Below are 16,788 nucleotides of genomic sequence, written 5' to 3'. Positions count from 1 at the left end.
AGAAAGTCTATTCAAGCACCGTAAATTCCAACCTGTTATACCAGGCAAAAACACTGTACACCCTGTCATCTTCTTAAAAGCTTTTAGGAACGCATTCCCACGTTCGTGGAGCGACCACAAACGCATTGCGTACGTTGTGGATTACATTCAAGGGGACGCTGCTGTCTGGGCTTACCATGAAAACGACAGATGTGTAACATACGAGCAGTTTGAACGCGTCTTCTTGAATAAGTTTTGGTCACCCACTGTGCAGGAACGTATCCGCAAACAAGTCACTGAACCCGAACACTTCAATCCTAAAAACGGCAACCTGCGCAGATATTTCGAGAAGTACCTAAACATGACACACTTCCTTAATGAACCAGTGAAACCAAAAGATGTGATCCGATCACTGAAAGCAAGACTTCCTTTTAATATTACAGAGAAATTACTGTACTTACCGGACTACGATCCTGAATATTTTTTGGAAAAGTTAGATGCTGTTGATTTACTGTATAAAGAACAAGAACCAACACACAACTCACGCAGTAGGAATCAACATGTCTACATTACCAAACACGCAGCAAAATTCACAACACACAGTAAACATGCAAAACAATCACCAAAACTCAGAGCTGCATACAAACAACAACTGTAACTATACACAAGGAGATAACCCGTACAAAAAACGAAGAAACGACAATTTTAATTCAAGAAGGAATAATGGGAACAACAACGGACACAAAGCCAAACAGAAACACTGGCAAAGAAACAACAACACAAATTACACAAGAAATGGAACACCTACACCGCACTTTAACCAGAACGACAACCAGTATTATGTGAGACAGTGGCAAACACCGCAACCGCCACCACAAAATCATATTCCTATGCAACAAGGGAATTTTGCACAAACAAGCAACACAAACCAACAAGTGACTTCAGCCAACCGAAAACAGACAGGCGATTGGCAAAGACAATATCCTAATGTAAATATTATTGAGGTAGCTAATGAAACTACAACTACACTTGCCAATGACCAAACAAACCAGGTAAACTAGAACCAGTCATTACTGAGCCCCAGGTCGTGACTGAGGAACATTTGGGGGGCAACTTCAATTTAGAAACTATGTTTGAATACACACTTGCTAGTGAAACTGTGAAACAAGAAAAATTAACATTTACACAACAAGAATTGCCTACACTATTCTTAAGATATAATGAAAGTGGAAACTTAGCTGATGATCTGATAAATGACAACACACAAAGTAAAGAAAAGATTTGTACCGTCTTCCACCTCAAGCATTGTAGGAGGTATACCTACTAACATAATTATTGATACAGGAGCTGCTGTCAGTGTGATTTCTCACAATTTTTATACAATGATGAAGAAAACTTCTAAGATACCAGAGTTCCCAGTTCAAAACTGTTTAATATTAACTGCATTACGTAATAAGTCAAGTAGAGTTAATAAGCAGGTATTTGTGACTGTTAATATGGGAAATGGAATTGTACAATGGCCTTTCCTAGTTGTCCAAAGCCTTGCTGCCAATTATATATTGGGTACTGATTTTCTTTGCGAGAAGGACTGTACTATAGACTTCTCCAAAGGCATTTGTTATTTTAAGTATGAAGGCAGAGACATAGTTTTGAACTTGGACACTCGACTAGTAGACCATAACAAGCACTGTTCTGGCTACAAGATACAGATTATACACGAGACTGACGTAGATTCCACACAACAACCTGTATCACACAGTGAGGTAGTGAATGATGTACTTACACAAATTAATTCTAAGTTATCAGAATGTGATGCTATTAATGAAGAGGAGAGATCCCAGCTTAAACATATTTTACTTAAGAATAAGGATGTTTTCACTAGTAAGCCAGGTAGGATCAACACATATATGTATATGATTGAAGTCAAGCCTCACCAAATCTATTACCACAAGTCATACAATGTACCTCTAGCTCTGCGACCTGCAGTTTGGGAAGAACTAAAGAAAATGATTACATGGAATATTATAGAACCATCAACATCTCCATATGGTAGCCCTTTGCATGTAGTGACAAGACACAATGGAAGTATCAGGTTAGTATTAGATGCAAGAGCTACAAACCAAATTATCTTACCTGTGAGGACACAACCAGAAAATCTTGACGAACAACTTCACAAATTCTTGGATGCAAAATATTTCTCTACAATAGACCTTAAAAATTCGTTTTGGCAGGTGCCAATAAGCAAAGAATCTAGAAAATATACAGCCTTTATGTTTGGTGGTAGAACTTATCAATTTTGTGTATTACCATTTGGCCTAAATGTAAGCTCAGGAGTATTCATTACTGCACTAAACTCTGTACTCGGTGATGAGTTACTAGAAACTGTTGCACACTATGTAGATGACATACTGATTGCCTCAAAAACCTGGAAGGAACACACTGATACCCTGAACACTTTACTATGCAGATTCACACAAGCTGGTATCACTGCCAATATTTGTAAATCTAGATTTGCTTGTTCTGAGATCAACTACCTAGGACACATCATCAACACACAAGGCATCAAACCTGACCCTTCAAAATTAGATGCTATCAGACATTTCCCCAGTCCCACTACAAAGAAACAGTTAAAATCATTTCTCGGTCTATGCTCATTTTTCAGACGATTCATACCTAAACAGTTCCTCAATAGCAGATACTTACTAAACTTATTAAAGAAGAACCAGGTATGGATTTGGAACCAAGACTGTGAAAATGACTTTACTAAAATCAAAGAAGCCTTAGTAAATTCTAACATGCTGGAACATCCAGACTTCAATTTGAACTTTTGTATTGCTTGTGATGCATCAAACATTGGTTTCGGATGTTGTTTATTCCAACTTGTTAAAACAGAAACTTCAGAACATATGAAGATCATTGGTTTTGCCAGTCGGACTTTAACGGAATGTGAAAGATCTTACTCCACCACAGAATTGGAAACATTATCTATTATATGGGCATTTAAAAAGTTTAATTATTATCTGTATGGAAGACACACCATTATATACACTGACCATCAAGCACTTACCTTCCTTTTGTCATGTAAACTCATTCATCCTAGACTTACACAATGGGCACTTGCATTACAGAATTACTCTTTTGAAATCAAGCACATCAGGGGAAAAGACAACATAATAGCTGACACACTTTCAAGACTACCGCAAGGATTACACCATAACAATACAGACTTTGAGAACAGACACGATTACAGAATACTAAACAGTTTACACAATACTACATAGACCTATGCACGAACATGGCAACACTACAAGATTCAGATCCACACTTGTACAAAATAAAACAAATCATAGTACAACAACACAATGACACTTTACAAGACAGATACATGTTACACAACAACATACTTTTCTACAAAAGACACACAAATGCTACTAACTGGTGCGTTTGCATACCACAAGATTCTGTACACAATCTCGTTGCACACACTCACACAGTTTGGGGACATTACGGAACAAAGAAATGTCTAAACAAGTTACATACATATTGCTATTTTCCAAACATGAGAAGAAAAATACATGAAGTTATCAGCAAATGTCTCATAAGTCAAAAATCCAAGCCACAACATCAATCCACCAAAACAGATTTGCACTCTATCTTACCTACCGGACCTAGAGAGATACTTTGTACAGATGTTAGCGGACCTCATCCAACTAGCAGCGGAGGTTGCAAATACATTCTAGCATTTTATGACATATTTTCTAAGCACATCAAACTTTTTCCATTAAGTCACCCACAGCAAACACCATCATCAGAAGATTCACAAATGATTACATGCCATACTGTGGAAAACCTAAAGCCATTCTATCAGATAACGCCAAGTATTATGCAGGATTCACCTGGAGAAAATTTCTAAAGGACAATAACATTAAGAGCATCTTTATTTCAAAGTTTCATGCATCAGCCAACCCTTGTGAGAGAGTTTTTAGAGAATTAAATAGATGAGAACTTATACCTCAACACAGCACACAAACTGGATACATTAGAGCACTTTTTGAGGAAATACACAACAATTTAAATATTTACAACACACCCTATACTCCCAGAGAAATCATGTTTGACACAAAGGAAACTAATGAATGGAGCAACCCACTACCATTATTTTCTGACACCAAACCTTCACACGAGGAAAAGGTAAGGGAAGTACTCATTGCAATTACTGAACAAGCTGACATTAGAAATAAGAACTATGGTGCTAATCTGAAAAGAAGGCAAAACTTTACAATAGGCATGCAAGTTTTACTTAAGACCCACTACAAATCGTCATCACCTCTAAAACGTAATGTTAAGTGGCGTCCATTATATGAAGGTCCTTACACAATCATTGATATACCACACCCTGGAGCATATCTTCTACAAAACCCCAAGAATAAGAGAATTTTAGGATTGTACCCTCACAAAGATTTGAAAACTTTTAGCAGAGTATGTTGATACAAAAACAAGGTAAGTCACATCTGGTACTTCAAGCTGGAAGAAGAAGAAGATATAAGCTATAATCTTAAGTATCTACATTTTACAGCACCAGCAATAACAGCAGCAGCAAGAAGATAAGACACAGGAAGAACTAACGATTTTCATGAAAAGCACAGCTACTCATTATATTTATTAATACCCTGCAGACAAGCTGACAGACTAAATGACCAGAGACAATTGCTGCCCTGAACCTGATATATTAATTGGCATGACAGACACTTGATTTGCTATTCACACTCACACCACAATCCACATGAGCAAAAAAAAAAAAAAAAAAAAAAAAAAAAAAAAAAAAAAAAAAAAAAAAAAAAAAAAAAAAAAAAAAAAAAACCACTCTACAGGAAATGACAAATGAGATTAATTGAGCAAGGCTACATAATTTATTTTATTTGTAAATGATACTTTGTGCATGTGCTGATTTGGAATTGATTGCGGATGTGACGTGTCGTGTCTTATTGTAATCATGACCTTCCAGGACAGATCATCTCAAAGATGTTTTCTAACCTATTATGAAAGTTTATGTTGCAGGAAACATTTAATGAGGAAGAACACTTATTGTGTAGTACTGATGTAAAGGAAAATATACTTAAAAGGAAAACTTTATTAAAAAAGGGAAGAGACCTATAAAAGAAAATGGATTTTCTGAATGTATCACAATACATTGAACCTATAAGATAATTTTTTTTTATGTCTGACCCATATGTATTTGTAAATATCTAGTTTAATGCAATTGAAAAATATAAAATATGTAAATGTATAAGCAAACAATGTAATGTAAATGTATAGGTACATTTTCCACTGAAATTTTTTATATCTACGTAAATATGTAACAGAAAACTGTACTCAATGTGAAGTTTTGTGCTCTCTGTTGTGAACGAACATTTTGTTTTGCAACGAACAATGTACGAAAAAGTTGTGTGCAAATTTAAAAAAAAAAGAAAAACGGTTTACTGCACTCATGATGGGACACTATAGGTGACGTGAGTTGCAAAACCACGGCACACTTTTCGACGAAACGACGACACAATATCCAGGAGACGACATACGCCTTTCGGAAGACGAAATTGGAGGTTATTGAGTAGATGTAACACGGACTGGTCAGTATGGAACCACTGACACCATGTATTCCTACCAAGACGAAACCACATTTTAACTACGTCTTCCAAACCACGCTTCATTGCGAGATTCTTGATTTCCAACTTGTTTCTTCAAGAACTTTCGTCTCAATGTAAACAAAACGTGTGACAGTTGACATTTATGTCAAAGTGCAAAGACTTTAGCACAGTATAAACCTTTACTTCCAAGTGACATTCTAAAGAGAATATGTTCACATATCTCTGAATATGCACAAAACCATTAATTAATTTTATTTATTGAATGAACATGTGTAATAACATTTTGAAGTGAAAGAGAACAACGGACTATATGCCCAACAAAATTTTTACAAAGTAACAGCACAAGTGAATACGAACTGTGAAATTTGTTCCACTGTTACATGAAGTTGAGAGCCAAACGCGGGCTAGCAGTGATAGCACTGAACCACTACACTGGCATTTGGTACCGGAGTTCCCCGTTTCAATACTGCTTAGAAACAAATATTTTTATTTCTTCTTTTCACTTTCATTTATCTTGTATGTAAATATTATTTATGTATTTGTGTAGATGTATGACATTTTATCATATTTTAAGTATGTTGAATCTGTGAAACAAGATACGTAATAACTTATGATTCATGACATGACAAATAAAGAAAATACGTCAACAAATTGCTCAGCTGCAGGTGGTACACCTTTGCTCTCGCAATTTGGGGGGCAGTTTAAGGAACCATTTGCACTCGAGCACAGACAATATTTAATTTAGTTAACTTAGATTATATGTATCGATTTTTTAAGACAAGAGAATGCAAAATAAATCAATTAACACCGCAGTCGCGTCACAGCCAGTAGGCATCATCACTCTCATGTCATTCGTTGTCTTAGAAGGACATATTATTTTGTGCGGCTCCACAGTAAGCCATTTGAAATTTATTTGCAGAAAAGAGGCGCAGAATTAATAAGTCTCCCTGATTTGTGAATTATCTGCAATTATTTAGATAGAATTTTACGTGTCATTTATATCGCAATGTATATGTTAAAATGAATATATGTTTTATTTAATCGTATGCTTTTCTTTGTTTTAGTAGTTTTAGTCACTCCATTTTCATGATTGAAGCTGAGGTCAGATGTGAGACTTTGTCTAAAAAAAAAATGCATAATGAGCCCTGGCTATGTTCCGTACATCTTCGGACGTGCGAAGCTCGATAAATTCACGGCGTAAAATTTTAATCCCTCAATTACTTATCCAAACTAACAATTATTATTATTACAAATTATTATTATGTATTTTATTATTATTATATTTTTTATTTGTTACAGGTGTTACAAAAAGGTACGGCCAAACTTTCAGGAAACAGTCCTCACACGCAAATAAAGAAAAGATGTTATGTGGACATTTGTCCGGAAACGCTTAATTTTCATGTTAGAGCTCATTTTAGTTTCGTCAGAATGTACTGTACTTCCCCGATTCACCGTCAGTTGGCCCAATTGAAGGAAGGTAATGTTGACTTCGGTGCTTGTGTTGACATGCGACTCATTGCTCTGCAGTACTAGCATCAAGCACATCACTACGTAGCATCGACAGGTTAGTGTTCATCACGAACGTAGTTTTGCAGTCAGTGCAATGTTTGCAAATGCGGAGTTGGCAGATGCCCATTTGATGTATGTATTAGCGCGAGGCAACAGCCGTGGCGCGGTACATTTGTATCGAGACAGATTTCCAGAACGACGGTGTCCCGACAGGAAGACGTTCGAAGCAATTGATCGGCGTCTTAGGGAGCACGGAACATTCCAGCCTATGACTCGCGACTGAGGAAGACCTAGAACGACGAGGACACCTGCAATGGACGAGGCAATTCTTCGTGCAGTTGACGATAACCCTAATATCAGCGTCAGAGAAGTTGCTGCTGTACAAGGTAACGTTGACCACGTCACTGCATAGAGAGTGCTACGGGAGAACCAGTTGTTTCCGTACCATGTACAGCGTGTACAGGCACTATCAGCAGCTGATTGGCCTCCACGTGTACACTTCTGCGAATGGTTCATCCAACAATGTGTCAATCCTCATTTCAGTGCAAATGTTCTCTTTACGGATGAGGCTTCATTCCAACGTGATCAAATTGTAAATTTTCACAATCAACATGTGTGAGCTGACGAGAATCCGCGCGCAATTGTGCAATCACGTCATCAACACAGATTTTCTGTGAACGTTTGGGCAGGCATTGTTGGTGATGTCTTGATTTGGCCCCATGTTCTTCACACCTACGCTCAATGGAGCACGTTATCATGATTTCATACGGGATACTCTACTTGTGCTGGTAGAACATGTGCCTTTACAAGTACGACACAACATGTGGCTCATGCACGATGGAGCTCCTGCACATTTCAGTAGAAGTGTTCGTACGCTTCTCAACAACAGATTCGGTGACCGATGGATTGGTAGAGGCGGACCAATTCCATGGCCTCCACGCTCTCCTGACCTCAACCGTCTTCACTTTCATTTATGGGGGCATTTGAAAGCTCTTGTCTACGCAACCCCGGTGCCAAATGTAGAGACTCTTCGTGCTCGTATTATGGACGGCTGTGATACAATACGCCATTCTCCAGGGCTGCATCAGCGCATCGGATTCCATGCGACGGAGGGTGGATGCATGTATCCTCGCTAACGGAGGACATTTTGAACATTTCCTGTAACAAAGTGTTTGAATTCACGCTGGTACGTTCTGTTGCTGTGTGTTTCCATTCCATGATTAATGTGATCTGAAGAGAAGTAATAAAATGAGCTCTAACATGGAAAGTAAGCGTTTCCGGACACATGTCCACATAACATATTTTCTTTCTTTGTGTGTGAGGGATGTTTCTTGAAAGTTTGGCCGTAGCTTTTTGTTAACACCCTGTATTGTGTTCGAACATTGTGAATTACCTCGAAGAGAACGGTCTATTGACACACAGCCACACGAATTTAGAAAATATCGTTCTCGTGAAACGTAACTAGCTCTTTATACACACGAAATTTTGAATGCTACTGACAAGGGATTTCAAATTGATTCCGTATTTCTAGATTTCCAGAACGCTTTTGATACCATATTTCACAAGCGGCTTGTAATCAGACTGCGTGCTTACAGATTATCGTTCCAGCTACGCGACTGGATTCGTAATTTCCAGTCAGAGATGTTACAGTGCGTAGTAAATGACGGAAAGTCACCGAGTAAAACAGAATCGATTTCTGGCGTCCCCCAAGAGAGTGATAAATTCCCTCTGCTGTTCCTTATCTAGTTTTGCATCACCCCAGTTCCCAGAACTCCTGAAGATAGACGTTGGCTGCGGATACTGTATCACTGACACAGTCCCTTTGACGCCGGCCGTAGTGACCGAGCGGTTCTAGGCGCTACAGTCTGGAACCACGCGACCGCTGCGGTCGCAGGTTCGAATCCTGCCTCGGGCATGGATGTGTGTGATGTCCTTAGGTTAGTTAGGTTTAAGTAGTTCTAAGTTCTAGGGGACTGATGACCTCAGAAGTTAAGTCCCATAGTGCTCAGAGCCATTTTTTAGTCCCTTTGAAGGTACAGACATGTCATTAAACCCGCCCAAAGATGTAAACAACCATGCATAAGCATCGCCTAACAGACGGAGGGGGCCGACAGCCGATCAGTCCCAGTCATTTCACCAGGAAGGAGGTAAACGGCTCGTGTTGTCTGTAGTTCAACCATGCCTAGACGGTCAATACTGAGGTTCGATCGCGTCTGTATTGTTACTTTGTGCCAGGAAGGGCTCTCAACAAGGGAAGTGTCCAGGCGTCTCGGAGTGAACCAAAGCGATGTTGTTCGGACATGGAGGAGATACAGAAAGCCAGGAACTGTCGATGACATGCCTCGCCCAGGCCGCCCAGGGGCTACTACTGCAGTCGATGACCGCTGCCTACGGATTATGGCTCGGAGGAACCCTGACAGCAACGCCACCATGTTGAATAATACTATTCGTGCAGCCAGAGGGCGTCATGTTACGACTCAAACTTTGCGCAATAGGTTGCATGATGCGCAACTTCACCCCCAACGTCCATGGCGTGGTCCATCTTTGCAACCACGACACCATGCAGCGCGGTACAGATGGGCCCAACAACACGCCCAATGGATCGCTCAGGATTGGCATCACGTCTCTTCACCGATGAGTATTGCATTGCCGTCAACCAGACAATCGTTGGAGACGTGTTTGGAGGCAACCCGGTCAGGCTGAACGACTTAGACACACTCTGTCCAGCGAGTGCAGCAAGGTGGAGGTACCCTGCTGTTTTGGGATGGCATTATGTGGGTCCGACGTACGCCGCTGGTGGTCATGGAAGGCGCCGTAACGACTGTACCATACGTGAATGCCATCCTCCGAAGAATAGTGCAACCATATCGGCAGCATATTGGCGAGGCATTCGTCTTCATGGATGACAATTGGCGTCCCCATCGTGCACATCTTGTGAATGACTTCCTGCAGGATAACGACATCGCTCGACTAGAGTGGCCAGCATGTTCTCCAGACATGAACCGTATCGAACATGCCTAGGATAGATTGAAAAGGGCTGTTTATGGACGACATGACCCACCAACCACTCTGAGTGGTCTACGCCGAATCGCCGATGAGGAGTGGGACAATCTTGACCAACAGTGCCTTGGTGAAGTTGTGGATAGTATGCCACGACGAATACAGACATGTATCAATGCAAGAGGACGTGCTACTGGGTATTAGAGGTACCGGTGTGTACAGCAATCTGCACCACGACCTCTGAAGGTCTCGCTGTATGGTGGTACAACGTGCAATGTGTGGTTTTCATGAGCAATAGAAAAGGCGGAAATGATGTTTATGTTGATCTCTATTCCAATTTTCTGTACATGTTCCAGAACTCTCGGAACCGAGGTGATGCAAAACTTTTTTTGATGTGTGTAAATGATTTAGGAGCCAATCTGAGTAGCCGTCTTAGGCTACCTGTGGATAATGCTGTCGTTTACCGTTTAGTTAAGTTATCAAAAGATCAAAACCAATTGCAAAACGATTTAGAAAAGATTTCTGTGTGGTGTGAAAATTGTCAGTTGATCCTAAGTAATGAGTGCTAAAAATAATCGGTTAAACTGCGGTTACACGATAAATCAATCAAATCTAAAGGCCATAAATTCAACTAAGTATCTAGGAATTACAGTTACGAACAACTTAAATTGGAAAGAATACACAGAAAATGTTGTGGGGGATGACGAACCAAAGACTGAGTTGTATTGACAGGACACTTATACGACGCAACAGATCTACTATAGAGTTTGCCTACATTACTATTGTGCGTCCCCATTTGGATTACTGCTGCGTGGGGTGGGATCCTTACCAGATAGGATTAACGGGTGCATGGAGAAAGTTCAGAGAAGGTCAGGACGTTTAGTATTATCGAGAAATAGGGGAGAGAGTGTCACGGAGAGGATACAGGATTTGGGATGTAGATGAGTGAAACAAAGGCGTTTCTCGTTGCGGCGGTATCTTCTTACGAAGGTTCAGTCACCAACTTTCTCCTCCGAATACGAAAATGGTTTGTTGACGTCGACCTCCATAGGGAGAAACGATCATCATAATAAAATAAGGGAAATCAGTACTCCCACGGAAGGATATAGTGTTCGTTTCTTCCGCGCGCCGTTCGCCAGTGGAATAACAGATAATTGGTGAGAAGGTGGTTCGATGAAGCCTCTGTCAGGCACTTAAGTGTGATTTGCAGAGTAGCCATGGAGATGTTGATGGAGATATAGAAATAACCTGACTGTGACCGATTACAATGTTAGTGGTGAGCATCTTGAGAACGTCACATCGTATTAGTATTTACTGGCAGTATCGAGATGCGATGTGAAATGGGACAGACACGTAAAATTAGTATTGAAAAAGGTGAGTGGAACACCTAGATTTGTTGAATCGGTTCTGTGAAAGTGTAGTACATCTGTAAAGGAAACTGGATGGAAGCCTATTTATAATCCGACTTGATTGCAAAAATGTTTATTCACATGACCGGTTTCGGTTCCTCTAGAACCATCTTCAGATCTGCACTTTCGTGACACACCATGTGAAGGTTGTTGAGTGTGGACTCCTGTAACCGAAATTGCAGATCTGAAGATGGTTCTAGAGGAACCGAAACCGGTCATGTGAATAAACATTTTTGCAATCAAGACGGATTATAAATAACATTGTATAAAAAGTGATTGCGGTATCCCTGCAGACATTAGGTCTGTTTTTGCTATGGATGCAAGGTGGTAGTGTGACAAATTCTACAGCTTTGTTTTGGCGCTTTGAGATAATTATTAGCATGTTTCAAGTAAGGGAGTGTTAGTGCGAGGTACTATTACTGAATGACTTGTGCCAGCAACTGACCTGCGCGTCCCTTCTCGCAGGCGTAGATGACCCACGAGATGGACAGGGCCCAGGCGAGCGGCTGCAGGGTGGCGAACAGCGCAGCCTCCAGCCTGCTGTAGGGCCTGTGGTAGCTGAGGTGCAGCCCGTACGTGGCGAACAGCGCCAGAGCCGTCGACGCTGCCCAACAGGCACTCACCGCCACCTGGAAAAGGAATTTAGCTCTATCAACATAAACAGCCGATACCTAGGATTACTGCGCGAAAGTGATACTCTAACCTCATTAGAGCCAACTGAACATTACAATACTGTGAGATAACGCTTTTTCTGATCTCCTTTTGAGGGCAAAATTCGACTGAAATCCGCGCGTATTTTACTTTAGTATACCGGGTGGTCCATTGTAGGTGACCGGGCCAAACATTTCACGAAATAAGCGTCAAACGAAAAAACTAAAAAGAACGAAACTTGCCTAGCTTGAAGGGGAAAGCCAGATGGCGCTATGGTTGGCCCGCTAGATGGCGCTGCCATAGGTCAAACGGATATCAACTGTTTTTTTTTTTTTAATAGGAACCACCATTTTTTATTACCTATTCGAGTAGTACGTAAAGAAATATGAACGTTTTAGTTGGACCTCTTTTTTCGCTTTGTGATGGAAGGCGCTGTAATAGTCACAAACATATGGCTCGCAATTTTAGACGAACAGTTGGTAACAGGTAGGTTTGTTAAATTAAAATACAGAACGTAGGTACGTTTGAACTTCTTATTTCGGTTGTTCCAATGTGATTCATGTACCTTTGTAAACTCATCAGTTCTGAGAACGCATGCTGTTACAGTGTGATTACTTGTAAATACCACATTAATGCAATAAATGCTCAAATTGATGTCCGTCAACCTCCATGCATTTGGCAATACGTGTAACGACATTCCTCTCAACAGCGAGTTTCGCCTTCCGTAATGTTCGCACATGCATTGACAATGCGCTGACGCATGTTGTCAGGCGTTGTCGGTGGATCACGATAGCAAATATCCTTCAACGTTCCCCACAGAAAGAAAGCCGAGGACGTCAGATCCGGTGAACGTGCGGGCCATGGTATTGTGCTTCGGCGACCAATCCAACTGTCATGAAATATAGTATTCAATACCGCTTCAACCGCACGCGAACTATGTGCCGGACATCCATCATGTTGGAAGTACATCGCCATTCTGTCATGCAGTGAAACATCTTGTAGTAACATCGGTAGAATATTACGTGGGAAATCAGCATACATTGCACCGTTTAGATTGCCATCGATAAAATGGGGGCCAATTATCCTTCCTCCCATAATGCCGCACCATAAATTAATCCGCCTAGGTCGCTGATGTTCCACTTCTAGCAGCCATCGTGGATTTTCCGTTGTCCAGGAGTGCATATTATGCCGGTTTACGTTACCGCTGTTGGTGAATGACGCATCGTCGCTAAATAGAACGCGTGCAAAAAATCCGTCATCGTCCCGTAATTTCTCTTGTGTCCAGTGGCAAAACTGTGCACGACGTTCAAAGTCGTCCCCATGCAATTCCTGGTCCATAGAAATATGGTAGGGGTGCAGTCGATGTTGATGTAGCATTCTCAACACCGACGTTTTTGAGATTCCCGATTCCCGCGCAATTTGTCTGCTACTGTTGTGCGGATTAGCCGGGACAGCAGTAAAACACCTACTTGGGCATCATCATTTGTTGCAGGTCTTGGTTGACGTTTCACATATGGCTGAACACTTCCTGTTTCATTAAATAGCGTAGCTATCCGGCGAACGGTCCGGACACTTGGATGATGTCGTCCAAGATACAGAGCAGCATGCATGGCACACGCCCGTTGGGCATTTTGATCACAATATCCATACATCAACACGATATCGACCTTTTTCGCAATTGGTAAACGGTCCATTTTAACACGGGTAATGTATCACGAAGCAAATACGATTCGCACTGGCGGAATGTTACGTGATACCACGCACTTATACGTTTGTGACTATTACAGCGCCATCTATCACAAAGCGAAAAAAGTGGTCCAACTAAAATATTCATATTTATTTCCGTACTACACGAATATGTAATAAAAATGGGGGTTCGTATTTTAAAAAACGCAGTTGATTTCCGTTTGACCTATGGCAGCGCCATATAACGGGCCAACCATAGCGCCATCTGGTTTCCCTCTTCAAGCTAGACAAGTTTCGTACTTTGTATTTTTTTCTTTTGACGCTTATTTCGTGAGATATTTGGCTCGGTCACTATCAATGGACCACCCTGTATATACTGATCAGACGGAACACTATGATCATTGGACTACTATAGATATAAACCCGTCCAAGCGATAGCAACGTCACCTGACACGATCCATCTGAATTTGACCAAGGGCAGATTGTGATGGCCCAAAGGCTAGGAACGAGCATTTCGGAAACTGCACGACCTATTGGGAGTTCAAGGAGTGCTGTGGTGAGTGTCTTCAACACGTGGTGAAACCAAGATGAAACCACGTCCACACGTCGTGGAGTAGGGCAGCCACCCCTCATTGCAGATGTCGGATGTCGCGATGTAGGCTGGGCAGCCTGTTAAAAAAGAACAGGCGGCTAACCGTGGCGGAACTAAATCAGACTTTAATACTGGCCAGAGAAGAGGTATGTCTGAACACACAGTGGACCGAACGCTCCTAACGATGGGCCTCCGCAGCCGACGATTCCTCCGTGTGCCAATGTTAACATCACGACATCGGCAACTACGACTGAAATGGGCACGTAACCATCGGCACTGGACACTGGACGTCGGCGTAGTGGGCAGAGCGTTGTATGTTCTGATGATAACTTCTTCATCTCGCCTATGGGAAGGCGTGAGTCTGTCGTCTTCCAGGGGAACAAATGGTTCAAATGGCTCTGAGCACTATGGGACTTAACGTCTGTGGTCATCAGTCCCCTACAACTTAGAACTACTTAAACCTAACTAACCTAAGGACATCACATACATCCATGCCCGAGACAGGATTCGAACCTGCGACCGTAGCGGTCACGCGGTTCCAGACTCCAGGTGTACAGCTCCTTGATACTTGTACTGCAGAATTGAGACAAGCTGGCGGCGGCTCCATTATGCTCTGGGGAACATTCAGGTGGGCATCCACGGGTCTAGTGGAACTCGTGCACGACATCTTGATGGCCAAGGAGTATCGTACACTGGTTACAGACTTCGTACACCTCTTCATGACGAACGTGGTTTTAGACGGCAGTGGCATTTTTCAACAAGATAATGCAATTAGCCATGTCACAAGGCCAGGTATGTGATGGAGTGGCTCGAGTCACACAATAGCGTGTTCTAATTGATGTGCTGGCTCAACCAAATTGCCAAATTTGAACCAGATAAAACATATCTGGGATGAGACTGAACTTGGCGTCAGAGCTCATCGCCCCTTCTCAGGAATGTTTGGGGATTAGACAACTTGTGTGAGCAGATGTGGTGCCAACTCCCTCCAGCAACCTAGTAAGGCCTCATTGCTTCCATGTTACGGCGCGTCTCCGCTGTTATCTGTGCCAAAGTTAAGCATACTGGCTATTAGGTAGGTTGTCATAATGTTCTAGCTGATCAGTATAACAGAGATTATGCTAACTGACCCATCACTTGCAAACAAAATTACGATAGAAGAACAAAAAAATATATAGTTGATAAATTTAAATATTTAGGTTAAATTATAACTTACAATCTAAGTGGTAAACCATCATGGCAAAACAGAACAAAAAACTGACGAAAGCAAATTACATTAGAAAAAACACATACAACAAGAAAAGCCTATCCATGGATGCAAAACTAAGACGTAATAAAACAGTTACACTACCAGAAATAACTTATGCAGCTGAAACCACCCTCAAAACAACTAATACAGCAGAAACTGACAAAACAATAAACATAGAAACAAGAATAATTAGGACATACACAAATAAACAATATCAAGTAAATGGTCCATGGAAAATAGCTTCAAATGAACGCAACTAGGAAATAATATATCTCATTCTTTGGACATCTGATGACAAAACCAGGAAACAGAATTAGTAAGAGAATAATAGAAAAATTGTGGAGTACTAAGAGGAACACTAAATGGATCAAAGAAATTAAGTAAGACATAAGAGAACTCGACATCACAGCAGATGTGACAACAAAATAAATGGAAATGGTGCTATACTTTAACCTCTTACAGTTTTGCGATGGTTTCGTATTAGCGAAGTTGCTAAATTTCAGGCAAAATCTTTTATTAGCCGTAACTCCGTAAGGAGTTAATTTTCTGTATTGTCCAGTGAAAGAACATAAGAAGAACAGTGTATTTAAATGAAACCACATAGTAACTATTGTAGTTTCTAAATTATTTATGAAATATGCATGCTTTTCAAATTTACGACAGTGGAACACGTCGATTTGGTGTTTATTTATGGCATATGTGATGGTAATGATACGACTGCAGTTAACGAATAACGCGTACGTTATCCAACTGGGAAGATACCGAATGCACGAACCGTTAGCGGAGTATTTCGGATGTTACGGGAAACAGGTTCTCTACCTAGCGTTCATAATCAGTACGACGCTCGATTCGTGAAGAAGATGGTGAGGATATTATGGATGCTGTTCAACGTAGCCTGGGTACAAGTACACGACGTATGTCTAATCGATTTGCCATTTCACGAGCTAAGGTATGGCGTACACTGAAGTACAATTTGTATCCTTACCATAAACAAAAAGTGCATCATTTACATCCGGGAGATCCTGCCCTTCGCAAGGAGGTGTGTAACTGGTTAAATACTAACCGGTGGTT

At 41.1% G+C, this 16,788-nt stretch overlaps 2 protein-coding genes across 2 annotated transcripts in view; both read right to left on the bottom strand.

Annotated features, from left to right (window-relative positions):
- The window catches only part of LOC126412946 (nose resistant to fluoxetine protein 6-like), a 52,477-nt gene extending 52,213 nt beyond the window's left edge, over positions 1 to 264 (bottom strand). Inside the window, exon 1 of the mRNA XM_050082838.1 lies at positions 176 to 264. Within this exon, the coding sequence (XP_049938795.1) occupies positions 176 to 200 (25 nt within the window). The 5' untranslated portion in view covers positions 201 to 264. The remainder of the gene's footprint in view (positions 1 to 175) is intronic.
- A 425-nt stretch (positions 265 to 689) lies between these two features.
- Positions 690 to 16,788, bottom strand: part of LOC126412945 (nose resistant to fluoxetine protein 6-like) — a 116,993-nt gene continuing 100,894 nt past the window's right edge. Inside the window, exons 8-9 of the mRNA XM_050082837.1 lie at positions 11,988 to 12,171; positions 690 to 739 (exon numbers count right to left, since the gene is read on the bottom strand). Coding sequence (XP_049938794.1) covers positions 690 to 739; positions 11,988 to 12,171 — 234 coding nt within the window. The remainder of the gene's footprint in view (positions 740 to 11,987; positions 12,172 to 16,788) is intronic.

This window comes from Schistocerca serialis, chromosome 7 (genome assembly GCF_023864345.2).
Source record: "Schistocerca serialis cubense isolate TAMUIC-IGC-003099 chromosome 7, iqSchSeri2.2, whole genome shotgun sequence".
In the NCBI taxonomy this organism is placed as follows: domain Eukaryota; kingdom Metazoa; phylum Arthropoda; class Insecta; order Orthoptera; family Acrididae; genus Schistocerca; species Schistocerca serialis.
Note: the sequence above shows the minus strand (reverse complement) of the source record. Positions and strands in the feature narration are given on the sequence as shown.